We start from the raw sequence: 27,580 nt of genomic DNA, 5'->3' as shown, positions 1-27,580 counted from the left end.
GAACACAATGAAATATAAGGAAATACTGATCAAACTGGAATCTGAAAGTACCCAGTGTAGACAAAGTTATTGGGTAACCCGAACCTTTCTGCATGATTGATGGGATGTTAACTTGGGGAAATCCCTTCAGAAAGTAGTTAATATCGAATGAAGCTGAAGATGTGCAAAATTATATATACCCTGAGAAGCGTCTGCATACAAGTCCTAGAATTCCTGTACAAGTAGGATCATAGTAACAGGACTGATAATTATAGTATGCCCCAAATGGGAACAACCCAAATATTCAACTACAATAGAAAAATAAATTATAATATATATATTATATAATTATAATACCAAACTTCAATAAAAATGAACTATAGCAACACATAGCAATATAGATGAATCTCACAATTAGACAAGGAAGACCCAATAGAATATGCTGATATAATGCTTAAACACAGGCAAAACTAAATATTGCCTAGTGCTGGATATGTAGGTCATAAAAACCTGAAAAGGTAGGGAAATTATTATCATAAGTCAGAAGATTAGTTATATCCAATGGGAAGAGGGCTGTGATTATGGAGGGGCACATAGGGCCCTTTAGAATATCAGTAATATCCTATTTCTTGATCTAACTGAACATATGTTTTAATCACACTTTAGTATGATCCCTATCATTATTTTTTAAAAATATGGTTTGTAAAAAAGTGAACAAGAGGTGATAAAGTGGCAATAAATTAATGTACTTGGATGACTAGCATCCTCCCCAAATTCTTGTCTACCCAGAACCTCAGAATTAGACCTTACTTGGAAATGAGATATAATTAGTTAAGATAAAGTCACTGGCTAGGCACATTGGTGCAAACCTATAATCCCAGTGATCTGGAAGGTACAAGTTTGAGGACAGCCTTGGCAACTTAGGGAGGCCCTAAGCAACTTAGCAAGACTCTGCTCAAAATAAAAAATAAAAAGGGTTGGAGATATAGCTCAGTGGTAAAGCATCCCTGAATTCAATCTCTAGTACAACAAACAAACAAACAGATAAAGTCACAGTAGATTAGAGTGGGCCCTGTGTCCAATGACTGGCATTCTTATAAAAGAGCCATGTAAAGACACAGAAACATAATCACACAGAGAAAATGGCATGTGTGATGGAAGCAGTGCTTAGCGTGATGCACCTACAAGACAAGTATTGCCAGCAAACACCAGAAGTTAGGAAAGAGGCATGGAACAGATTCTCCTTTATAGCCTCCAGAAGGAACTAACCTTGCCAACATCTTAATTTTATACTTCTAGTTTCCGTAAGTATGAGAGAAAAAATTTCTGTTGTTTTATGCCACCCAGTTTGTGGTGTTTTGTTATGGCAGCCCTAGAAATCTAATATGTTGTTTGGTACTGGGAAATGGGATGCTGCTGCAACATAAAAATGTGGAATTGGCTTTGGAATTGAGTACTGGGTAAGGCTAGAAAAATTATGAGGTTCGTGAAAGTAAAAGTCCACATTTAAAGGCAATTCTGGTAGGGATCAAGAAGGAAATGAACAGCATAGGACAGAAAGCATCTTTCCATGTGTGCATGTGTGTGTAATCATGAATAAAATATTGCAAGAAATATGAATATTAAAGGTGTTTCTGGTGAGATCTTAGAAGGAAATGATAACATGTTAAGACACTGGATGAAAGTCAATTTTTATTATACAGTGGTAGAAACTCGGCTGAACTAATTTTTGCTGTTGGGTTAAAAAATCTAACTTTTAAGTGATAGACTTGGATATTTTGTCAAGGATATTTCTTAAGGAAAGCATGGAAAATGCAGGTTGGTTTCTCCTTGATGCTTAAAATTATAAGAGAAAGAGGTAAATTGAAAAAGGAACTATTAAAGGAAAAAAAAAATAGCACTTGACGATCTGAAAAATCCTAAGACTACCCAGAAAACATGTTCTGAAAAAGGAGCCAAGGTTGTGGCTGGACAAACTTTCACTGAAGAGATTAGGAATATGGTTTATGGATCCAATCAATTATCACAGCAGAAGCCAGGAACAGAGAAAAGATTATACAGGAAGGATCTATAAAGAACCTTCATGTAATGTTGTAGATGTCTTGACATGCATGAAATTAACAAATATTTTGATAATTTTAGATAATTTAGTGCCAGCCTGGTGTGAAAAAGAGAGATATAGAACAAAATAAAGGATAACTCCAAATGTAAAGCTACAGATGCAGAGGCTGGAGAAGGTGGGATTGTGGCTACACTACTGGGCTAAGAGGGCAGGCCCAGAGGATAGAGCATTGAGCTTAGAGTATAACATTTGGATCTTGAAAACTAATGGAATTTGTATTTCTGGACTACAAACTTGCTCAATAACCCCTTTATTCCTTCCCTCTTAACCTTTCAGAATGGGGATGTCCATCCTACGCTTGTCCCACCATTATATATTAGAAGCAGAAAACTTGCTTTCTAGTTTCACTGGTGGCTGGGTAGAAACAATCATATCCACAGCCTCACAAATACTTAATTTAGGTGATTTAGGTAATTAGACTTGGGGCTTTTTGACTTGATATTTAAATGAGATCTAGCACTTAGACTTGATGCTAGAATGGGTTAATGGGGGATGTTATAAAAGGGTGAATACATTTTGCATGTGTCCAGATGGATATCAATTGTTTGAGTCCAGCTGGCAGACTGATCTGGGTTGAATAGTATATCTCCAAAATTCATGTCCACCTGGAGCCTTAGTCTGTGACTTTATTTGGAAATAGGTTCTTTGCACATGTAGTTAAATTAAGATGAGGTAATACTGGATAAAGGTAGGCTCTAAATTCAATGACTATGTCTTTATAAAAGGCCATGTGAAGACAAAGGCAGACACACAAGGAGAATGTCATTTGATGACTGAGGCAGAGATTAGAATGCATCTACATTCCAAAGAACACCAAGGATTGCTGGCAAGTACCAAAAGCTAGAAGAGGCAAGGAAGAATACACTCCTAGAATCTGTAGAGAAAACACAGGCCTGTTAACACCTTTATTTCAGACTTCTAGCACTCAGAATTTCAGAGAGAACTTTTTTTATTATTATTCTAAGCTACCTGATTTGTGGTAATTTATTATAGCAGCCCTGAGAATTAAATACAGTGATTATGCAAAAATCTTCCAAAAATTGTGTTATAGAGGACAAATTATTGATATATATAACAATATGAATGAGTCCTAAAAACATTAAGTTGAAGTAAAGCTTCTAAAAAGAATACATACTGTATTGTTCCAGTTATAAGAAGTTCTAGAATAGGTAAAACTAACTATAGTGGAAAAATACCAAAACACTAGCTGCTTCTAGGAGGACAGAATGGGAAAACTTTCTGGGGCAATCAAAATCTTTCATATGTTGACAGAAATTAGGGTACACACATGCATCAGTTTGTTAAGATGGTCTGATAGTGGTATACATGTGTTTTCAATTCCATGTTCAGTGATGACACATACTAACTATCAGCTTGAAATGTACTGTGGCAGGAATATCTACACCAAAGGAAATTGGCAAACAAAACATATTAGGGTCTTTTTTTTTTTTTTTTTTTTTTGCTGGAGAGCTAGTTGTTAAACATTTACCAACATATCACATACAGATTTATATGCTGATCACTAGTCATCAAATGAAGACTTAAGATTTGTCCATTTAATTACATGCAAATTTCATAACATAAGAAAATTATAAATAAATATTTAGGTAACATTATACATACTGAAGTATTTGTGGGCCATGAAATTATATGCACTTTTTTTGCAATACTGGAGACTGAACACAAGGAAACTCTACCACTGGGTATATACCAGGCCTTTATAAATTTTTTAAAAATTTGAGACAGGGTCTCAAAATTCTGAGCCTTGGCTTTAATTTGCAAGCTTCCTGCGTCAGCCTCCCAAAAAGCTGGAATTTCAGATGTGTGCCGACATCAGCAAATTTTAAAAACTACATTTATGAAGTAAAATTTGATTTATAGATGGATAGAGGTATGGATTAGATATGTCATAGGAGAAATAATATTGATGGTAGAATATAGATGGTAATATAATGGGTGTTGGTGATAAAATTATTTCAACTTTTTCATATGTTTTAAAATTTTCATTTTAAAATTTACATATAAACATGTACTTAAGTCTATCTTTCTTATGACTTGACCTTTTACACTTCATTTTTTAAACAAACTGCTATTTATTATGGTATATAGTATGAAGAAAAAAATCTACATATATGGTTTGCTCAAGCACCTAAGCAATTGAAGGATATTTTTCATTTTTTATCATGTTTAGATAGCTTATGGTAGGAGTATATATTCCACAGAAACTGGCAAATTATACAATGATCATGTTAAAGTCTTGAAGGAAAAGAAGCAGGACTGACTGAGGTTCCTTGGTGATAAGAGGGATAAGATTCAGCAATAAGTATAAAAATTAGCTTGAAGCAGTGAGGACTTCCCTAGCTCTGAGATATGTGGGAAGAAAGGGAGAGATAGGATGCAGAAGTTATCAGAGAACTGAGCAGGGACTGGATGAAATTTTCAAAGCAGAAACTGGACAGAATGCTACAGTTTAAAAATAATGAAATAGGATAATAAAGAATAATGAAGGGGGCGGCCCCGGCCCGCGTGACCCAGCGACCAGCCTCCGAGGCGCAGCTCAGCAGGAGCAACGCAGGGACTCTAGGAAGAGGTCTCTAGCCAAGCATTCATGAAATAGTGAACGGGAACTGAAACCAACCGAGATTGGGTCAGACCAGAGAGAGACCAGTTCCACCCCTCCCTTCAGACACTCCGGCAAGGAGCCTGGGGCCCGCCATAGCAGAGAGGTGACATCACCAGAGTTCGGCCGATGGAATTCCTTCCCAGTGGAATCCACTTTAGCAGGTGTGTGACTCCCACCCCCACCAGATACAAACAGCCGGGAAACCTCAGGAATCTCTCCGGGGGTGTGAATGTAGGGGCCGAGGGACTCCTGATCCCCAACTCCCCCGACGGCCAACAGAGTGGGCGTGACTATAGAGGCCAAGGGAAGCAGAGGGCACTCCTGACCCCCAACTCCTCCTACCGCCAGCGGAGTGAACGTAAAGGTAGGGGCTGAGGGAAGCAGAGGGGATTCCCGATCCCCAACTCCCCTTACCACCAGCGGCGACACCCAAGGTCCTAGCCACCAGTTTCCGGGGGCGTGCCCACCAAAGGGGTCCGGAAAAATTAAATTGTTGGTTCCCAGATCACCGCTCCAGAGCACTGGGGCTTAGATGAATGACAGAGAGAGTGCTCAGTCGTTCAGGAAATAGGGCACGCGGTGGGACTGCAAGTGTAACCAGATCCTTGGGGAACCGCCTCCAGTGAACAAGACCTGGCTGGCTGGCAGGAGGAAGGGGGCAAGGGGCCGGAGAAGTGAAACGGCACTGGACTAACAGGATTGAGAGACTCCCAGGAGCCGCGTTACAAGGATTGCTGTAGGCACATAGAGGGCAGAAGCTCGGCTTGGAGGGCACAGCTCCGCCTACTGGAAGAGAAGAAAATGGATCTCTAAGACTTCAATTTCTTTTTTTTTTCTTTTTTCTCTTTTTTTTCTTTTCTCCCTTTTCCTTCTTTCTTTCTTTCCCATTTCAAGTTTTATTGTTCTTTCCATTCTCCTCTAATTTATCTATCTCTCTCTCCTTCTTTCTTTTTAAGAGCACCTTCCTTCCCTTGCCCCCCAACTTTCATCCCAAGCATTAAGTCTTCCATTACATGTAATTGTCTAAATGCAAATAGGTGAATGTTTCGAGGCTGTCTATAGGACTCCTAAATACCTATCTACTACCAAAAACCCTGATCCAATCTCCTGTTAATATCCCCCTTCAGTAGAGCAATCTTCCAAAGTAGCCAAGACATACTAACCCTCATACCATCATAGCAACTAACCTAAACATAAAGTCCTAAGAACAAACAACAAATCACTGTATATATACAGAATCTGGAAGCCTTTTATGAATTGAATGAATCAGCTTTAAAGTACAATAAAGCCCAACATTTCTAGGCATAGTATCCCACCACAAAGGAAAGACCACAGAGATATACAAAACCAAAACAAATTTATAGGAGAAAACAGAAACACAGCAGTTAAACAGAGTTGGAAAGTAACGTGAACAACATGAAAAAACAAGGGAAAAAAGAATTACAAACAATGCAGGACAACTTGAATCTACAGGAGAACCTAGAGGCATCAAAAAATGGACAGAGAAAGAACTCAAGGCATACCTGACTCAGATGGAATGGAATCTTAGAGAAGTCATGAGACAGCAAGTTGAAACAATGAAAGAATACTTTGAAAACGAATTGCATAAGCAAATTCAAATTGCCAAGAAGGAACTCTACCAGGAGATAGAGATACTAAAAAAAAAAAAATCAAACAGTAATCCTAGAAATGCAGGAAACCATAAACCAAATTAAAAACTCAAACAAGAATATTACAAATAGACTAGATAAAATAGAAGTCAGAACATCAGATAATGAGGACAAAGTTTATCAACTCGAAAAGAATATAGTCAAGGCAGAAAAGATGTTAAAAAATCATGAGTAATCCATGCAAGAGATATGGGATGTCATAAAAAAAACCAAACTTGAGAGTCGTTGGGATGGAAGAAGGTATAGAGGATCAAACCAAAGGAATAAACAATCTATTGAATGAAATAATCTTAGAAAACTTCCCAGATATGAAAGATGGAATGGATTGCCAAATCCTGGAAGCCTACAGGACCAAAAACATACAAAACTGTAAAAGACCAACTCCAGGACACATAATTATGAAGATATCCAACATACAGAACAAGGAGAGAATATTAAAAGCTATGAGAGAAAGGAGGCAGATTACATTCAGGGGTAAACCAATTAGGTTAACGGCTGATTTTTCATCACAGACTTTGAAAGCGAGAAGATCCTGGAACAACGTATTTCAAACGCTGAAAAATAATGGATTCCAATCAAGAATACTATATCCAGCAAAATTAAGCTTCAGATTTGACAATGAAATTAAAATATTTCACAATAAACAAAAGTTAAAAGAATTCACAGGCAGAAAACCATCACTGCACAGCATTTAGAGCAAAATTCTATAAGAAGAGGAATTGAAAAATATCACCCAAAACTAACAGTGGGAGGTATCTCAGTAAAGGGGGAGAAAAATAACCAAAGAGGAAAAACTAGCCAAACTAAAATAAATAAATAAATAAACATGACTGGAAGTACAAACCATATTTCTATAATAACCTTAAATGTTAAATTCACCAATCAAGTGACATAGGCTAGTAACCTGGATTAAAAAAAACAGATCCAACAATATGCTGCCTTCAGGAGACTCATATGATAGGAAAAGACATACACAGGCTGAGGGTTAAAGGTTGGGAAAAATCATACCACTCACATGGCCCTCAGAAGCAAGCAGGAATGGCCATACTCATATCGAATAAAATCAACTTCAAACCTAAGTTAATCAAAAGGGATAAAGAAGGCCACTATATACTGTAAAAAGGAATCATCCACCAACACGATATAACAATTATCAATATGTATGTACCAAACAATGGTGCTGCAACATTCATAAAACAAACTCTCCTCAAGTTCAAGAGTCAAATAGACCACAACACAATAATTATGGGTGACTCCAACACACTGCTCTCTCCATTAGACAGATCCTCCAGACAAAAGCTGAATAAAGAAACTATAGAACTCAATAACACAATCAATAACCTAGACTCAACCGACATATATAGAATATATCAACCATCATCAAGTGGATACACGTTCTTCTCAGCAGCACATGGATCTTACTCAAAGATAGACCATACATTTTGCCTAGGGCAAATCTTAGTTAATATAAAGGTGTGGAGATAATACCATGCACCTTATCTGATCATAATGGAATGAAACTGGAAATCAATGATAAAAGAAGGAAGGAAAAATCCTGCAACACCTGGAAAATGAACAATATGTTACTGAATGATCAATCGGTTACAGAAGACGTAAAGGAGGAAATCAAAAAATTCTTAGAGATAAACGACAACACAGACACAACATACCAGAATCTATGTGACACAATGAAAGCAGTTTTAAGAGGGAAATTCATTTCCTGGAGTTCATTCCTCAAAAAAAGAAAAAACCAACAAATAAATGAACTCACACTTCATCTCAAAACCCTAGAAAAGGAAGAGCAAAACAACAGCAAATGTAGTAGAAGACAAGAAATAATTAAAATCAGAGCAGAAATCAACGAAATTGAAACAAAAAAAAACATTGAAAAATTGATAAAACTAAAAGTTGGTTCTTCGAAAAAATAAATAAGATCGACAGACCCTTAGCCATGCTAACGAAGAGAAGAGAGAAAACTCAAATTATTAACATATGGGATGAAAAAGGCAATATCACAACGGACACTACAGAAATACAGAAGATAATTAGAAAGTATTTTGAAACCCTATATTCCAGTAAAATAGAAGATAGTGAAGATATCGATAAATTTCTTAAGTCATATGATCTGCCCAGATTGAGTCAGGAAGACACACACAATATAAACAGACCAATAACAAAGGAAAAAATAGAAGAAGCCATCAAAAGACTACCAGCCAAGAAAAGCCCTGGAACGGATGGGTATACAGTGGAGTTTTACAAAACCTTTAAAGAAGAATTAATACCAATACTTTTCAAGCTATTTCAAGAAATAGAAAAAGAAGGAGCTCTTCCAAATTCATTCTATGAGGCCAACATCACCCTGATCCCGAAACCAGACAAAGACACTTCAAAGGAAGAAAACTACAGACCAATATCTCTAATGAACTTAGATGCAAAAATCCTCAATAAAATCCTGGCGAATCGAATACAAAAGCATATCAAAAAAATTGTGCACCATGATCAATTAGGATACATCCCTGGGATGCAAGGCTGGTTCAATATACAGAAATCAATAAATGTTATTCACCACATCAATAGATTTAAAGATAAGAACCATATGATCATCTCGATAGATGCAGAAAAAGCATTCGACAAAGTATAGCATCCCTTTATGTTCAAAATACTAGAAAAACTAGGGATAACAGGAACTTACCTCAACATTGTAAAAACTATATATGCTAAGCCTCAGGCTAGCATCATTCTAAATGGAGAAACACTGAAGGCATTCCCTCTAAAATCTGGAACAAGACAGGGATGCCCTCTCTCACCACTTCTATTCAATTTAGTTCTTGAAATACTAGCCAGAGCAATTAGACAGACAAAAGAAATTAAAGGCATAAAATTAGGAAAAGAAGAACTTAAATTATCACTATTTGTGGGTGATATGATTCTATACCTAGAAGACCCAAAAGGGTCTACAAAGAAACTACTAGAACTAATAAATGAATTCAGCAAAGTGGCAGGATATAAAATCAACACGCATAAATCAAAGGCATTCCTGTATATCAGCAACAAAACTTCTGAAATAGAAATGAGGAAAACCACTCCATTCACAATATCCTAAAAAAAAAATAAAATACTTGGGATTCAACCAAACAAAAGAGGTGAAAGATTTATACAATGAAAACTACAGAACCCTAAAGAGAGAAATAGAAGAAGATCTTAGAAGAGGGAAAAAATATACCCTGTTCATGGATAGGCAGAACTAACATAATCAAAATGTCAATATTACCCAAAGTTCTCTACAGGTTTAATGCAATGCCAATCAAAATCCCAATGGCATTTCTTGTAGAAATAGATAAAGTAATTATGAAATTCAGATGGAAAAACAAAAGACCCAGAATAGCAAAAGCAATTCTAAGCAGGAAGTGTGAATCTGGAGGTATAGCGATACCAGATTTCAAACTGTATTACAGAGCAATAGTAACGAAAACAGAATGGTACTGGTACCAAAACAGGTGGGTGGACCAATGGAACAGAATAGAGGACACAGAAACCAATCCACAAAATTACAACTTTCTTATATTTGATAAAGGGGCTAAAAACATGCAATAGAGGAAGGATAGCATCTTCAACAAATGGTGCTGGGAAAACTGGAAATCCATATGCAACAAAATGAAGTTGAACCCCTTTCTCTCGCCATGCACAAAAGTTAACTGAAAATGGATCAAAGAGCTTGATATCAAATCAGAGACTCTGCATCTAATAGAAGAAAAAGTTGGCTCCGATCTACATATTGTGGGGTCGGGCTCCAAATTCCTTAATAAGACACCCATAGCCCAAGAGTTAATAACAAGAATCAACAAATGAGACTTACTCAAACTAAAAAGTTTTTTCTCAGCAAGAGAAACAATAAGAGAGGTAAATAGGGAGCCTACATCCTGGGAACAAATTTTTACTCCTCACACTTCAGATAGAGCCCTAATATCCAGAATATACAAAGAACTCAAAAAATTAAACAATAAGATAACAAATAACCCAATCAACAAATGGGCCAAGGACCTGAACAGACACTTTTCAGAGGAGGACATACAATCAATCAACAAGTACATGAAAAAATGCTCACCATCTCTAGCAGTCAGAGAAATGCAAATCAAAACCACCCTAAGATATTATCTCACTCCAGTAAGATTGGCAGCCATTATGAAGTCAAACAACAATAAGTGCTGGCGAGGATGTGGGGAAAAGTGTACACTTGTACATTGTTGGTGGGACTGCAAATTGGTGCGGCCAATTTGGAAAGCAGTATGGAGATTCCTGGGAAAGCTGGGAATGGAACCACCATTTGACCCAGCAATCACCCTTCTCAGACTATTCCCTGAGGACCTTAAAAGAGCATACTATAGGGATACTGCCACATCAATGATCATAGCAGCACAATTCACAATAGCTAGACTGTGGAACCAACCCAGATGCCCTTCAATAGATGAATGGATAAAAAAAAATGTGGCATTTATACACCATGGAATATTACGCAGCATTAAAAAATGACAAAATCATGGAATTTGCAGGGAAATGGATGGCACTAGAGCAGATTATGCTTAGTGAAGCTAGCCAATCCCTAAAAAACAAATACCAAATGTCTTCTTTGATATAATGAGAGCAACTATGAACAGAGCAGGGAGGAAGAGCAGGAAGAAAAGATTAATATTAAACAGAGTCATGAGATGGGAGGGAAAGGGAGAGAAAAGGGAAATTGTATGGAAATGGAAGGAGACCCTCATTGTTACGCAAAATTACATATAAGAGGTTGTGAGGGGAAAGGGGGGAATAAAAAACAAGGGAGAGAATTGAACAACAGTAGATGGGGTAGAGAGGAAAGATGGAAGGGGAGGGGAGGAGGGATAGTAAGGGATAGGAAAGGTAGCAGAATACAACTGTCACTAATATGGCATTATGTAAAAATGTGGATGTGTAACCGATGTGATTCTGCAATTTGTATTTGGGGTAAAAATGGGAGTTCATAACCCACTTGAATCAAATGTATGAAAGATGATATGTCATGAGCTTTGTAATGTTTTGAACAACCAATAAAAAAAATAAAAATTTTTAAAAAATTTAAAAAAGAATAATGAAGATCTAAAATAGTACTGTATTGATAAGGAATGAAAGAGAGCTGACAGGGTCTAGAAGTTAGCCTGCCAAACACGAGAGAAATTTCTAGACAATATCAGAGATGAGGAACTTGTAAAGGCACTGAAGAACAAAGTTATATGATTTTTCTCTAGTAGAGCTCAGAAGGTATGGTGCACCAACAAAGAAGGTAATTAGTTACATTGATTCAGGGCTGAAGTTTTTCTAGGTGATGATACAGTCAAGGAAGGACAATGATTCATTGCCAAGAATGTGGTTAAATCATGGACAATGGAATCTAAGAAAGATTAGAAAGGAAGAGGAAGCAAGTTGGGGTTGACAGATTGGGAGAAAATAAAAAGAGTCAAGGAACTGGAGACTTTAACAGCATTTAATAGAGGGTATACGGGGGTAAGAGAATTCAGAGACCCAGAAGGATAAGAAAAATAATGTGGTCTGAAAGTATATGCTAGAATTTATTTCAGAAGTATATTTCTAGAGAAATATATCTTGTTTTTCTACTGAGTTGAAGTTAGAAAATGGGACACTATAATTTGAAAAAAATCTGTTTTAAGATATATTAAAGCCAAATTTAATAAACCAATAAATCTTTTCAAATTACATATGCAAGTGCTGTGGTCAAGATGTAATAAGGTCATGGATTTCTCTCGGCATGGTCACTTAATAACTGATGTTGAAAAGTCACTTATCCTCCTTTGAAGTTCAAATTCTTAGTCTATAAAATGGGTATAATACTGCCAGTATCTCATGGGGTTGTTGTAAAGTTAAACACATTAATTTGGAGTTATGCTTAGAATAAGGACTGGCATGAATATTAGCTATTATGACTGCTGTTTCTGGGTATGATAAAATATAAATACTTCACCCTATCTCTCCCACTGAATAGACTAATAAAACTTGAAGAGAATGTTTGATATGTTTGAAGACTGTGAAAAGTTAAAAAGTAGCAGGCAGAAAGAATAAAAGTCCAAACTTTGAAATAAAGAACTTACATCCAGACAAGGCACAATCAAATTGCTGAAAATAAAGAAAAAGAAAAACAACTTAAAAGCCTTATACTCTTGGTTAATTGATTTTACATGAAGGTGTCAAGACAATTCAAAGGAAAAGGATAGTCTTTTCATATAAAAGTACTAGGACAATTTTATACATATATATGCATACATGTATAATATATATGTATGTGTATATATATACTCTATACACACATATGTATTACACACATAAATTTTTTTTTAGTTGTTGATAGACCTTTATTTGTTTATACCCTGTGATAAGAATCAAACCCAGTGCCTCACAAATGCCAGGCAAGTGCACTACTGCTGAGCCATTGCCTCAGCCCCAACATAATTTTATACACAGAAAAATTATATGTAGAGAGAACTTTATGTAACTCTAACCTACATTATATGCAAAAAATTAATTTAAAATGGTTCATTAGGGCTGGGGTTGTGGCTCAGTGGTAGAGGGCTTCCCTAGCATGTGTGAGGCACTAGGGATTGATCCTCAGTACCACATAAATAAAATAAAGTTATTGTGTCCATCTACAACTAAAAAATTTTTTAAATGGTTCACAGACATAAATGTATGAGTTAAAACTATAATCTTTCAGAACACATGAAAAACATCTGTGTGATACTGGGATAGAAAGAATCTTCATTACAAAACCAAAACAGAAGCCATAAAAAATTAATAAGTTAGGCTACATTCAAATCACAACTTCAGATGCCAGTAAGAGAGATAATATCACTGAAAATAGAGGATGGAATAGGGACCATGACAATTTCCTACAAAAAAGCAATCAGAAAACTGGCAAAACCTGTCAGAACCAACTTTAATAAGAAAAGTGGAAGAGCAGACATCCTTGTCTCATTTCTGCTCTTCAGAGGGGAATTATTTTTCACCTGTATTTATATTAAATATTAACACACAAATATGACCAATTAATTTCTGAAAAAATGCAAAGATAGGTAAATAGAGAAAGAATACTCTTTTTAACAATTGGTACTCAAACAAATGGACAATGATAGGCAAATAAGTGAATTTTATAAAAACCTCACATCTAAAATATTAAATCAAAATGGACTATACATCTAAATGTAAAATGTAGAACTATAAAAATGTTAGAAGAAAACATAGAAAAAGTTCTGTTTCATAAACAGGTATGAGGCAGAGTTCTTAACATGCACACACATCCGTACCCATCCACCCATACAGCATGATCCATGAAAGAAACTACAAACTAGATTTTATAAGAGTTAAAAAAATTTACTCTGAGGTACAAGACTTATACACTGAAAACTAAAATGTTGCTGAAAGAAATTAGAAGATGCAAATAATAGAAAAACATCTCATGTTAATCTATTGAAGACTTAATACAGTTAAGACGTTTATACTAACCCAAATTATTCACACTTTCATACCTCCTACCAAAATTTCAATGACCCTTTTTTTGTTGCAATAATATAAAATCTACCCTAAAGTTCTTATGGAATCTTATCAAAAAGCCAAAATAATGTTGAAAAAGAAAAAACAAAATTGGCAGTTACATTCTTCCTGATTTCAAAACTTACTACTAAGCAACAGTAATTAAAATAGTGTGGTACTGGCATAACAAAGAAATATATTCCAGTGGAATAGAGATCTCAGATATAAACTCTCATCCATATAGTCAAATGATTTTTGAACAGGGTGTCAAGTTCATTCAGTGTGAAAAGAATAGTCTTTTCAAAAAATGTTACTGTGAAAACAGGATATGGATAAGAAAAAATTAAGTTGGATACTTACATTATACCCAAAGAACAAAAAACCTTGAAATGAATCAAAGACCTAAGTAAAATAGCTAAAAGTGTGGAAGCTCAGAAAATAACACATAGGGAAAGTTTCATGATATTGGATTTGCTAATAATTTCTTATATGTAACACCAAAAGCACAGACAACGAAAGAAAAATAGATGAATTGGACTTCATCAAAATTTAAAACTTTGTGCATCAAGGAATACCATTGATAGAGTAAAAAGGCAACCCAAGAAGCAGGGAAAAATATTTGCAAATCATATATCTGATAAAGAATTAGTAACTAGAATATACATAGAACTCCTATAACTTCATCCACAAATGAAGAAGTAATTCATTTAAAATCAACCAAGAGACTTGAACATACATTTATTCAAAGAAGATACACAGTTGGCTAAAGAGTATATGAAAAGATGCTCAACAGTATGAATCATTAGGAAAGTGAAAACCAAAACCACAATGAGATACCACTTCATGCCCATTAACTATTATCCAAAAAGGAAAACAGAAAATAACAAGTCATATTAGTGACGGTGAAGAGAAATGGAAACCCTTGTGCATTGCTGGTAGTAATGTAAAGTGTCACAATGTCTACTGAAAATGATATGATGCTCCCTCAAAAAATAAATGTAGAATTACCATATAATCCTGTAATTACACTTCTGAGTATATATAAAAAAGAAAGGAAGCCAGTCATGATGGTACATGCCTGTAATCCCAGCAACTTGGGAGGCTGAGGCCAGAGGATCCCAAATTCAGAGTCAGCCTCAGCAATTTGGTGAGGTCCTTGTCAAAATAAAAAAATAAATAAAAAGAGCTGTGGATGTGGCTCATCCCCAGGTACAAAAAAAAAAAGTAAATACTCAAACATGTATAATCATGTTCATAGAAGCATTATTCACAATAGCTAAAACATGGAAGTAACCTAAGTGTCACTCACAATTAAAGAGATTTCTAAAAAGTGGTACATACATACAATGGAATTTTCTTCAGCCTTAAAAAGGAAGGAGATTCTGACACATGCTACAACATAAAAAAAAACAAAAACTTGAAGACTTATTCTAAGTAAAATAACCCAGTCACAAAGGACAAATACTATGTGCTTCTACTTATATGAGGTAGCAAAATTAGTCAAATTCATAGCGACAGAAAGTAGAATAGAGGTTGCCTGAAACTGGGAAGGGGAAAATAAGGAAGGTAGTATTTAATGGGTACAGAGTTAAAAAGTTCTGGAGATAAATGGTAGTGATAGTTACAGAAAAATGGGAATATATTTAATACCACAGAACTATACACTTAAAATGGTTAAAATTGTAAACTTTGTTACATATATTTTTATCACAGTAAGAAAAAAAATTCATTCTATAAAAGACACTGCTAAGAGAATGAAAAAGCAAGCTATAGACTGGGAGAAAATATAAATCACATATCCAATAGAAGATTGCTTAGAATATACAAAGAACGCTCAAAAGTCATGAGGAAGAAAATAAACAACCTAATGACAAAATGGCCAAAGATTCAAACAGATACATTAGCAAATGGGATATAAATATGGCAAATAAGCACATGAAAAGATGTTCAACAACATTAGCCATTAAGAAGATGCAACTTAAAACAACAATGAGGTACCACTTCACACCTCTCAGAACAACTAAAATAAATACTGACAATACCAAGTGCTGACAAAGATGTAGAGCAACCAGAACTCTCATACATTGTTGGTGGGAATGCAAAATGATATAGCCACTCTAGAGAATGGTTTGGCAATTTCATATAAAGTTAAATGTACACTTACCATATGACCCAGTAATCCCACTTCTAGATATTTACCTTAGAGAAATAAAAACTTATGTTCACACAAAAACCTGTACAAAAGTGTTTATATCAGTATTATTCATAACCAGCATACCTGGAAACAACCCAAACTCACTTCAATGGGTGAATGGACAAACAAACTTTGGAATATTCAGACAGTGAAATATGATTCCACAAAATGAATAAACTGTTAATACATACAACAACTTGAATGAGTCTCAAAGATATTATGCTTAGTGAAAGAAGCCAGTCTCACAGTTACACATTACATGATTTCATTTATGTGACACTCTCTAAAAGATACACCTAAAGTGATGGAGAACAGATCAGTGATTGCCAGGAATTATGGGTGGGGGTTGGGAGTGACTAGAAAGAAATAGTATGAGGTAGTTTTTCATTGTGATGGAGCTGTTCTCTCTGCTAACTGTGGTGGTGGTTACATGAATCTACATGATTAACAATTCATAGAACTATACACCAAAAAAGCCCCATGCAATTTTATTGCAAATTCATTTTAAAAACAAAATATTAAATATTATATCATCATCATCATCATCAATATCCATACTTTACTAATTAATAAAATATTCAAAATTATTTGTGAAATGGGATCTAAAAATCAGTAATACGGTCAATTTATGTCTTCTATAATAACTTAAAGGTATAGAGATTAAAACAGCACTACATGTAAAAGTTTTACAACTTCTACTAATTCTTCTCTTTAATATTTCATATAAGGATAATATGTTCTCTCTGGATCATTGTTACATGCTGATCATTGTTATATACTGAATATGGAATTAAATAGGTGTTCAACTTAGAAGTCTGGGACCCTAGGTTACATTCCTAAATCTAACACTATAAGAAAACTCTCGACTTGCCTTTTGTGCCTAATTTTATCTTCCTCTTCATTGAGGTCATGTACTTGTCTGCACTTGGCTTTTTGTGGTATGCTGTGAAGGTTTAAAGCAAGGAGTTTCAAAGATAGAAAACAGAACAGATTCATAAATTCCCCTCCAACCCCCACCCAAATCCAGGTACTACTCTAAGTGATTTACATGTATTACCTCACTTAATCCTAACAACCCTGTAATATAACTACTATTAATATTCTCACTTTACTGATGAAGAAACTGAAACCTACAGAAGTAACTTGCCTAGCATCTCATAGCTAATAAGTGGGGGAGCCAGGATTTTCCCAGGCAGTTTGCCTCCAGAGCCTATGTTTATAATCATTATGCCATAATCTCTCTCCACAAAAGGCAACTGTTCATTTTTCATTCCTTCCTTCTTCACTGCTCTGCCATGTCTACTGTCTATCTAACATAGCATTTAATCATTCTCATGATTTTAACATGACTGAAGCAGAAACGATTCCCAATTCTACATATCTACTTCTGACCTCTTTCCTGAGTTTTACTGCTTTATTTCTGTCTCCTTGATATCTGCAAGCAATGATCCTGCCATTCTCAAAATTTCAACATGTTTAAGTCAAATTCATCATCTTTCCTCAAAATTTCCCCATAAAAGCATTCTTGGTTTTGCCAATTGTTAAGTCACACAGCCTTGAAACATCTGGGTTATCTTTGACATATTCCCTTCCATTGACCTTCTTCCTTCATCTTCAGACAATAAGGTCTATGAATTCTCCCTTTGTAATGTATCTTATAATTAAATCTACCTGTCTTTCCAATTCCGCTCTCACCAATCTAGTCCAAATCTTCATGTTTCAAAGACTACAATCCCTCCCAACCATTCTCTCTGCTTCTAGTACTTCCTTATCAAGTTCTAATTACTGGATACCACATGGCTTTTAACATTTTACTCCTGACTTGAAAACTTCTAACTATATTCAGATTAGCTAAAAATTAAATCTATATAGCTATAAACTACCAACCAAATAAAGCCCAAAATTATTAATTATATTTCCAATTTTGCCTCTTATAACTCTCCCAGTCAATAGTGCTCACATCAACTCATGCAAATCAAATGTCATTCCTTCTCCTTTCTAAATAGGTAGTATTAAAAAAATTAAATCTTACCTCCTCTGAAAGGCATTCTTCATTCACAGCAATAAAACTCTGAACTCCCATAGCACTTAGCAACTGTATCTTGCATTTTTACTAAATGGTATACATTTATATTTCCAACCACATTGTACTTGGCACAAGGTCAAGAATTATTTCTTAAGTTTCTCTGCACCTCCCACAGTGCCTAGTAAAATCAATCCATTAAACTAATTCTGATTAATACACACACATATATATGTATAATATTAATTTATATTTCAGCCTAACTACCCTACCTAGCCTTGCCTCACTTTTCTGTGTCATCCCTTGTCATTCCCTGCCACTTCCTGTACCCCTGCCACACTGAACTTTTCATTGTTCCCCAGACATACCAGGTCCCTTCAACAATCCTGTTCCTATTCACTATCTTATAACGCTCTTTCCCCTTTACCTAAAAAATGCCTGTTGATCCATCAAGACAGTACAAGTGCCAACTTCTGACTCCCCCACCTGGACTTAGGTGCTCTATTTTCTATGTTTCCTCAGAATTTGATTCAAGTCTATATAATAATTTCCTAATTTCCATGTTGTCATGCAACTAACTGCAGATATTTGTCTCTTTCATGGGACTATACATTCAAGAGTAGTAATAGCCTGCCTTTCCCCTACTCTCTTCACTAATTCTTTATATCTAATGACTGATGTTAAATCTTTCTGTCAGTGAAAGACTATACATAAGTCAGTGAAGCTCACATACCTTGATAATAAAGAGCCTTAAGAAAGGAGTGACGATCAGCTCCCTGAAATAAAGACTTTTCTATTTCCATTTCTCGTCGGGTCAGCTGTTTGCTCTTTGAAAATCTCTGTGGCAGGCGAAGAATACGCTGACGCTCAGAGATTCTTTCTTCAATATCTTGAAGACGGTTCTGTATTGCTTCAGGAGTTGCCCTCAGCCTTGTCCTCTGAAACCAGGGAAATGAAATGACAAATCATAGAGGACACACCTGAAAGTGATGATCTGGTGCTTCAAGTAAGAAAAAGATGATCAGGTCACATAAATTGAAAGTGTTTATTTAAAGTGTTAGCTAAGAAGTTAAAAAAAAAAAAAAAAGGTCCTCTTTCACCAATGTCCCTATCCTAAAAAACAAAGAAGATTCAGACACAAAGCTCAATTTTGTGGAACTAAAAATGCAAAACTCCCCAATGCCAAAATGAACTGATCCTGCTTTTTATTCTCCTGAAAAACAATAACCCACTTACCTTTTCACCTGAAACATGGCTCTTCCAGATTAAGATTTCTGTTTCATTGAGTCCTAGTTCCCTGAGAGAAGCAGTTTCTTGGTCCTTTTCATGTAGTGTCTGAAACTGGGACAAAGTCATAGTTCCAGCTGCTTCCTTTCCAAAAGGTTTGTACATAGTACCAGGGGCAAAGCTCTCTTTCTTAGAGACACATCTGCAAAACAAGAAAAAAAGGGAGTGAGATCATCTTCAGGCTACCACAATTCACAGGAATTGTACCATTGTAAGAGGCACAATAAAAGTCATTGGCAATTTCTCACATTCTGTTACTAGCCTGAAGCCCAACTGCAACAAAATGGAACTCCATCAATAGTCCCTTCATCCAGAACTAATCAATGACTAAATTAATGAACATTTACTGAGTCCTTCTATGCATCAGATGTGTGCTGTGTACTGAGGATTTAATAGCGAGAGAGAGAGAGAGAGAGAGAGAGACATGAAAATAGCTCCTGTTTTGTGAAAGAATACTGATAGGAAAATAAAGAGGCAATGACAGTATCGAGTTATAAATGCTATGGTGGAAGAAATACAGGGTGTAGGAGGGCATAGAAAAGGTACTGGCTCAGACTTGGTGGATATGGAAGCTTCCCTCAGGAAGAAAAAGATTAATTCTGATTTATATATATATATATATATATATATAAATCAGAATATATAAATATATATATATATAAACATTTATTGATGCATAGAAGTCTGCTAAAGAAAGTGGGAGAGAGAAAGTGCAGTGTTCCTTTCAGGCTTTAAGAGGGGCCTGTCACTTTGAAGTGAGCATCTAGGATACTCTACCTGTTTGGAAAATCAATACTTACTCTTCAATGGAGACAGAAGTATCAAGTTGATGTTGAAGGAGGCTTTTCAGCTGCCTCTCCCCTTCTGTTTCCAGTTCCTCCAGGACATGCTCATCACTCTTCACACAGCTGTTTACCCTGGAGGAGACATACCAATACATACAGAAAAAAGAAGAGATAGGGAATTGAATATATATTCCATACCTATATTATCTATCATTAATTAGTGACCCCATTTGTTCAGAAACTTCTTTAATCAACCATTGTACTTCATCATTCATTCTACAAACATTTACTAAATACCTACTCACACAGAAGGCATTGTGCTAGGTATTGATGTAACTCAAAGATATTGATAACAGTATCTAGCATCAAGAAGCTTATAATCTAGTTAGGAAGAAGAAATATATGTTTGTGTTGTGTGCATGTGCTTGAGGGAACAGAAAAAAAATATGAATTAATAATGATATACAGCACAGTATGTCAAATTGTTAAGAGATCATAGAAGATTAGTTGGAAGCTAGGGTGGTAAGTGAAATCTTCAGAAAGGTATTTTTAAAGTGGCATTTGAAATACTGGTTGTAATGAAAAGGATAACTAGAAAACAAGTGTGAAGAGACAGAAATGCATACTGGAGGATAACTGGAATTTCAATTTCAATTTCAATTTGTACGGTGAATGACCTTACAAAAACCAACTAAATGGCCTGGACATTAATGTGTAGGCATTAAAAAGTAATTTATTAGGCAATTAGGTGACATAGTACAAGCAATGGTTTAGGAATATGAATGTGGTTATAATATGCCATATACATTAGAAGGAAAGAAACCTGAAGAAATAATTAACCATTGAAGTATGAGGTGATGAAGACCCAAAACAAAGTGATAATAGTAGAAATGAAATAGAATGGTTAGATGAGAGAGGCCTTTGAAGCAGGGAAGGGTAAGGATGTCAAAGATAATCCCCAAAATTCAAACCATGTAACAAACACAATGATGGTATCAATGAAGAAAAGAAGGTCCAGATGGAGTCAATGACTTGGGGAAATAAGTATTATTGCAATCATGTTGAGTCAACTATCTATTATAATTCAAACACCAGCATGAAGTATCAGGAATGCTCTGAATACATTGAAGTAGAGGTAACAGCATAAGTGATTGGCTGAAAGAAAAGTTTCATAGAGGAGATTCTAAGGTTGAACATGGAAATCTGGAGTCATCTGTGTGGATAAGATGAGCTATGAGAGAAGATGTCTAAAGGAGAAAGTTTAAAAAGAAATACAAAGAGGATCATAACATTTTATAGCCTAGGCATCACTATGCAGACATCTAGATAATGACTAACATGAGCTAACTAACCTTAAATATGTGAAAGCTCTTATTAGAATGTAAAAAAAAATAATAGAACTATTTAAGCATGCAACAATTGATTATAAAAAACTGAACACAGAAAGTGAGTTAACTCCATGAGGAAAATAAATTTTTAAATTTTAAGTGTCTTTCTTATAAAATTGCCCTTTCCTAGTTAAGATATAATAATATCTAGGGGAAAACCCTATAATTATAAGCAAAATCCCTTGCTCAAGAAAGACTTGGCCCTATCTTGGAAAATTCTAAAATATTTTTAGATATAACACTTTTTTAAAAAATCCTTTAAAAATCACATAGAAATAGAAAAAGCAATCATGAAATTCTTCTGGAAAAATAAGAGACCTAGAATAGGTAAAGCAATCCTTAGCAGGAAAAGTGAAGCAAGTGGCATCACTATATCAGACCTTAAACTATACTACAGAGCAACAGTAACAAAAACAGCATGGTATTGGCACCAAAACAGACTGGTAGACCAATGGTTCAAAATAGAGGACCCAGAGACTAACCCACAAAATTACAATTATCTTATATTAGACAAAGGAGCCAAAAACATGCATTGGAGAAAAGAGAGTCTCTTCAACAAATGGTGCTGGGAAAACTGGAAATCTATATGCAACAAAATGAAATTAAACCTCTATCTCTTACCATGCACAAAACTCAACTCAAAGTGGATCAAGGACCTAGGAATAAAACCAGAGACTCTTCATCTAATAGAAGAAAAACTAGGTCCTAATCTTCAACATGTGGGATTAGGCCCCAACTTCCTTAATAAGACTCTTATAGCGCAAGAATTAAAACCAAGAATCAATAAATGGGATGGACTCAAACTAAAAAGTTTCTTCTCAGAAAAAAAAAAAACTGTGAGGTGAATAGAGAGCCTACATCTGGGGAGCAAATTTTTACTCCTCACACATCAGATAGAACACTAATCTTTAGGGTATATAAAGAACTCAAAAAACTAAACACCAAAAAACCAATAACCCAATCACTAAATGGGCCAAGGACCTGAACAGACACTTTTCAGAAGAGGATTTACAATCAATCAACAAATACATGAAAAAAATGCTCATCATCTCTAGTAATTAGAGAAATGCAAATCAAAACTATTCCAAGACTTCATCTCACTCCAGTCAGAACGGCAGCTATTAAGAAGATAAACAACAATAAGTGTTGGCGAGGATGTGGGGGAAAAGGCACACTCATACATTGCTGGTGGGACTGCAAATTGGTGCAGCCAATATGGAGAGAAGTATGCCGATTCCTTGGAAAACTGGGAATGGAATCACCTTTTGACACAGCTATCCCTCTCCTCGGTCTATACCCAAAGGGCTTAAAAACAGCATACTACATTGTCACAGCCACGTCAATGTTTATAGCAGCACAATTCACAGTAGCTAAACTGTGGAACCAACCTAGATGCCCTCCAGTAGATGAATGAATAAAAAAAAAAAGTGGCATATATACACAATGGAATAGTACTCAGCAATAAAAGAGAATAAAATCATGGCATTTGCAGGTAAATGGATGGAGCTGGAGAAGATAATGCTAAATGAAGTTAGCCAATTCCAAAAAAACAAATGCTGAATTTTTCCCTGATATAAGGTGATTGACTCATAGTAGGGGAAGGAGGGGTAGCATTGGAGGAACAGATGAACTCTAGACAGGGCAGAGGGGTGGGAGGGGAAGAGAGGGGACAGGGGGTTAGCAATGATGGTGGAATGTGATGGACATCATTATCCAAAGTACATGTATGAAGACATGAATTTGTGTGAACATCCTTTATATACAGAGATAAGAAATATTTTGCTCTATATGTGTAATAATAATTGTAATGCATTCCACTGTTTTGTATTTAAAAAATAAAATCAATTTAAAAATCACAATTTTTGTTGATTATTTAGAATTCCCAAAGTTCTTGCTAAGTTTAAAGGTCTTTTTTTCAAATGAATAAATCATAGCTAAATACATCAACACACATGAATCTCAAAAAGAAATGTTGAGTTAAAATAAACAAGTCACAGAAAAATTAATACAATATGTCTCCATTTGTATAAAGTTGAAAATGGGCAAAAACTATGAAAATTGCAGTTGTGCTTCAGGCTAGTAACAAAATGTGAGAAATTGCCAATGACTTTTATTGTGCCTCTTATAATGGTACAATTCCTGTGAATTGTGGTAGCCTGAAGATGATCTTACTCCCTTTTTTTCTTGTTTTGAAGATGTGTCTCTAAGAAAGAGAGCTTTGCCCCTGGTACTATGTACAAACTGTTTAGGGCTAAATTCATATGTGAAAAATCTTTAAAAAAACAACAAGGGAATAAATCAATATAACATTCTGGATATCAGTCATCTCATGGGAGACGAAAGAATGAGGGCAGAAAAAATCAGGAAGGGGACACAAAGGTACTAACAATATCCTATTTCTTAGACTGATAGTTGATACAAGCCTTTATGGTTATTCTTTAAATAAATAAACATTATTTTGCACGTATGAGATACATCATTGAATAATTTAAAAGACAGGGAAAATGAGAACCAGTTTCTTCAAAGATGCAAGGAAATTCCAGCTATTTGGGGAGGCTGAGGCAGAATGATTCCAAGTTCCAGTCCAGCCTCAGCAATTTAGCCAGACCATGTCTGGGAATAAAATTAGAAGGGCTGGGGATGTAGCTCAGTGACAGAGTGCTTGCCTAGCATGCTCAAGGCCCTAGCTTCAAACCCCAGTAAAACACACACACACACACACACACACACACAATAATAATAATAATAATAAAATAAATATTTTTAAAAAAGAAAAAGAAACCGAGGGTGCAGAAGAACTGTTCCTGCATGATCACTCTTGCAGTCAATATCAAAGTAATTTAATAAGGATCCTTTTTAAAGTCTTTGTTCTGTCAAAATAATGAGGCACAGGTTCTCAACAATGACCACCAAGGTTCATTTACTGAAGAACCAGTAGGGGGAACTGAGAGGAGCAATGACTTTCTTATCCTGTAACATATCCAGCCCATTTGGCTTTCCTTTCAAATTTGGAGAAAGAAAGTATCAATCTCTTACTGTAACCTTTGAAAATGCTACATGGTTTCGTGGTTCCAGCAAGTATCCTTCAACACCCAGACAGTGCAAATAAATGCATCCACCCTGAGCACCCCTGGGCTCATGAGGCGGAGGTATGGCGGGCCAGGAAGGAGCCGCCTTGGGTATCCCTGGCGCTGAGAATTGTCAGCCAGCACCCTTTTGCCTGGGTGGGTCTGTCTGAAACAGAAAGTCTCCGCAGCACCCAGCCAGCTCCTGGGGCCTAAGCCGGGAAGGCATTCCTACCGAAACCGCCGTGGTCGCGGACCTTCCCGAACTTCGCACAGCTGACCCAACCAGCCCTTCTTCCTTCCTCCCTTCACCTTTGTCTTCCCGTTCACAAGAAACCGCTTCCCAAAATTGTGACACAAAGTAACAAAAGCCATTTTCAAAGCAAATGTTTAAAAAAAAAAAAAGAAAGAAAGAAAGAAAAGAGCTCCGCTTGTCTCTGGCAACTCCGACAAGCCCTTACCTCTTCATGTTTCCACAGGCCTTTATTACTAACTTGGGCAAATAGGTCAGGGACCTCATGTCCCAGAACTCTGCGCGGCAGACTCGAAGGGGATTGTGGTGGAGCGTGGGCCTCTGGGAGTTGTAGTAGCACAGAGCCTTATAGAAATGGAGACAGAAAGTAGGTTTCCAGTGACCGGTCTATTTTAAGTTAAAGATAACACCCCAAATATACATCTCATAAACGTGGGAGTCAGCTAGGATTTCTTGACTCTTTCATCCAGTGGTACTGATACTGTAACCCCTATCAACATTACTTTTTTTTTTTTTTGTACAGGGGATTGAACCCAGGGGTGTTTAACCACTGAGCCACATCCCCAGCCCTTTTGTTTTGAGACAGGGTCTCTCTAAATTGATTAGGGCCTCGCAAAATTGCTGACGCTGGCTTTGAATTTGTCATCCTCCTGCCTCAACCTCTCAAGCCACTGGGTTCATAGGCTTCCACCACCATGGCTGGCAACATGCTTCCCTTTCAAGGTTTTATATGGCCTACCTCTGTTTCCAACAAACCCTCTAGTCAATCCTCTGTATTGTAACCATGAAGGTAAAGTATGAAAAAATTGCTTGCATTAATTGTCCTCTTGTATTTGTAAGAGGGAATTCTAAGTTCTCTCAATTTGAAGTCAGAAATTGTGTATTCAAGCTCTTGAATGTTTTATTGGTAATTATGATGAATCAAGAAAGAGGTATAATATGGTGGTTAAAAGCATGGACTCTTAGTCCCCCACAAGGAAATGTACATCCTTAAGTATGTGAAAAGCAAGGATTGGGGAACGTGATGGTCATCATTATACAAAATATATGTATGAAGATTTGAATTTGGTGTCAACATACCTTATATACAAAGAGATATGAAAAATTGTGGTATATATGTGTATTAAGAATTGCAATGCAAAAAAAGAATACATATATAATGGCATAATTTTGGCGTAAACATACTTTATATACAGAGTTACGAAAAATTGTGCTGTAAATGGGTAATAACGAGTGTAAGGCATTCCATTATTATCATGTACGTAAAAAAAAAAGATATTTACTTACAAGTGAGATGGAAATTTCAAACTATACTACTAGTAATCCCCAAACCATCAAGGTCATCATCAAAAACAAGGAAAGTCTGAGTCTGTCACAGCCACGAGAAACCCAGGGAGACATGATTAACTAAATGTAATGTGGTGTCCTGGATAAGATCCTGGAACAAAGAAATAATACTAGAGGGCTGGGGTTGTGGCTTAGCGGTAGAGTGCTCGCCTAGTACGTGCGAGGCCCTGGGTTCGATCCTCAGCATCACATAAAAGTAAATAAACAAAATAAAGGTATTGTGTACAACTAAAAAGTAAATATTAAAAAAGAGAACACTAGATAAAAACTAAGTTGATGTAAATAAACTATGCACTCTATTAACAATAAGTTTCTGTAGTAGTGACAAATGTACCAAAGTTATGTAAGATGTTAACATTAAGGGCAACTGAGTGGAGGCATATGGAACACTGTAATATGTGTCTTTTATGCAAATTTAAAACTGTCCTAAAAACTTAAAGTTTATGTTTTGAAAGTAAATTAAAAATAATGTATTGCACATACCAGATTGGGAAGGATACAAAACTTTGACAACATATTCGTTTTGTTGAGACTGATGGGAAATAGATACTCTAATACATTGCTGGTAGGTAAAAACCTCTTTGAATAATACTAGTGAAATTCAACTGCACATTCCCTTTATGTTTTAAAGATATATTCCACGTTTGCACATTTCCTTTAAAGCAGTAATTCAGTACTTATAATATCAACATATTATGTCTTCAAACATATGCATTATTTTTCTGACAGTTTATAGCAAAATACTGGAAACAGATATCCATGAAATGATATTTATTCAACATCAAACTATGCAAAAAATAAAAGGAAGCAAGGTCCTTAATGGACTACTAAACAATCTCCAAAATATATTTAGTGCAATAGCAAGGTTAAGCATAATACATAGTGTGTTTCTATTTGCTTAAAAAGGGTGGATGTGTTTGCTTTCATATGCACAAAGCATCTCTGGAAGAACACATAGTAGTAGTGAATGCCCACAGGTATAGGAACTAGATGTCTGAAGGACAAGGGCAGGAAAAACTCTTCATTGTCTGGATTTTCATGTCCTTTGAATTTTGAACCGCATGACTATAGGGTCTTGATTTAACATCTGAGCAGCCACCTTAAATGTCAACTGCCATCTTATAAGTTTCTCTTTCCTGTACTTCCTCTTACTGGAACTCCCCCCACCCTGATTAGTGACCTATTCCATGGTACCATAACCCTAAGCAAATTCTATGCTATTTCATGCCACCTAGCTCTGACACAACCCCCCCCACACACACACACACAGCCTATCCCATAGCG

General features: G+C 35.9%; 1 protein-coding gene across 3 annotated transcripts in view; it reads right to left on the bottom strand.

Annotated features, from left to right (window-relative positions):
• The window catches only part of Rbm41 (RNA binding motif protein 41), a 74,135-nt gene extending 48,850 nt beyond the window's left edge, over positions 1-25,285 (bottom strand). The window contains exons 1-5 of one of the 3 annotated variants that reach the window (XM_078034436.1): positions 25,158-25,285; positions 20,259-20,375; positions 19,408-19,600; positions 18,905-19,109; positions 17,020-17,091 (exon numbers count right to left, since the gene is read on the bottom strand). In XM_078034436.1, the coding sequence (XP_077890562.1) occupies positions 17,020-17,091; positions 18,905-19,109; positions 19,408-19,600; positions 20,259-20,375; positions 25,158-25,216 (646 nt within the window). In that variant the 5' untranslated portion in view covers positions 25,217-25,285. Of the gene's footprint in view, positions 1-17,019; positions 17,092-18,904; positions 19,110-19,407; positions 19,601-20,258; positions 20,376-24,931; positions 25,116-25,157 lie in introns of those variants that run through there. The other 2 variants (XM_040283963.2, XM_040283965.2) reach the window with 2 other exon arrangements.
• Positions 25,286-27,580: the final 2,295 nt, after the last annotated feature.

This window comes from Ictidomys tridecemlineatus, chromosome X, assembly GCF_052094955.1.
Source record: "Ictidomys tridecemlineatus isolate mIctTri1 chromosome X, mIctTri1.hap1, whole genome shotgun sequence".
In the NCBI taxonomy this organism is placed as follows: Eukaryota; Metazoa; Chordata; class Mammalia; order Rodentia; family Sciuridae; genus Ictidomys; species Ictidomys tridecemlineatus.
Note: the sequence above shows the minus strand (reverse complement) of the source record. Positions and strands in the feature narration are given on the sequence as shown.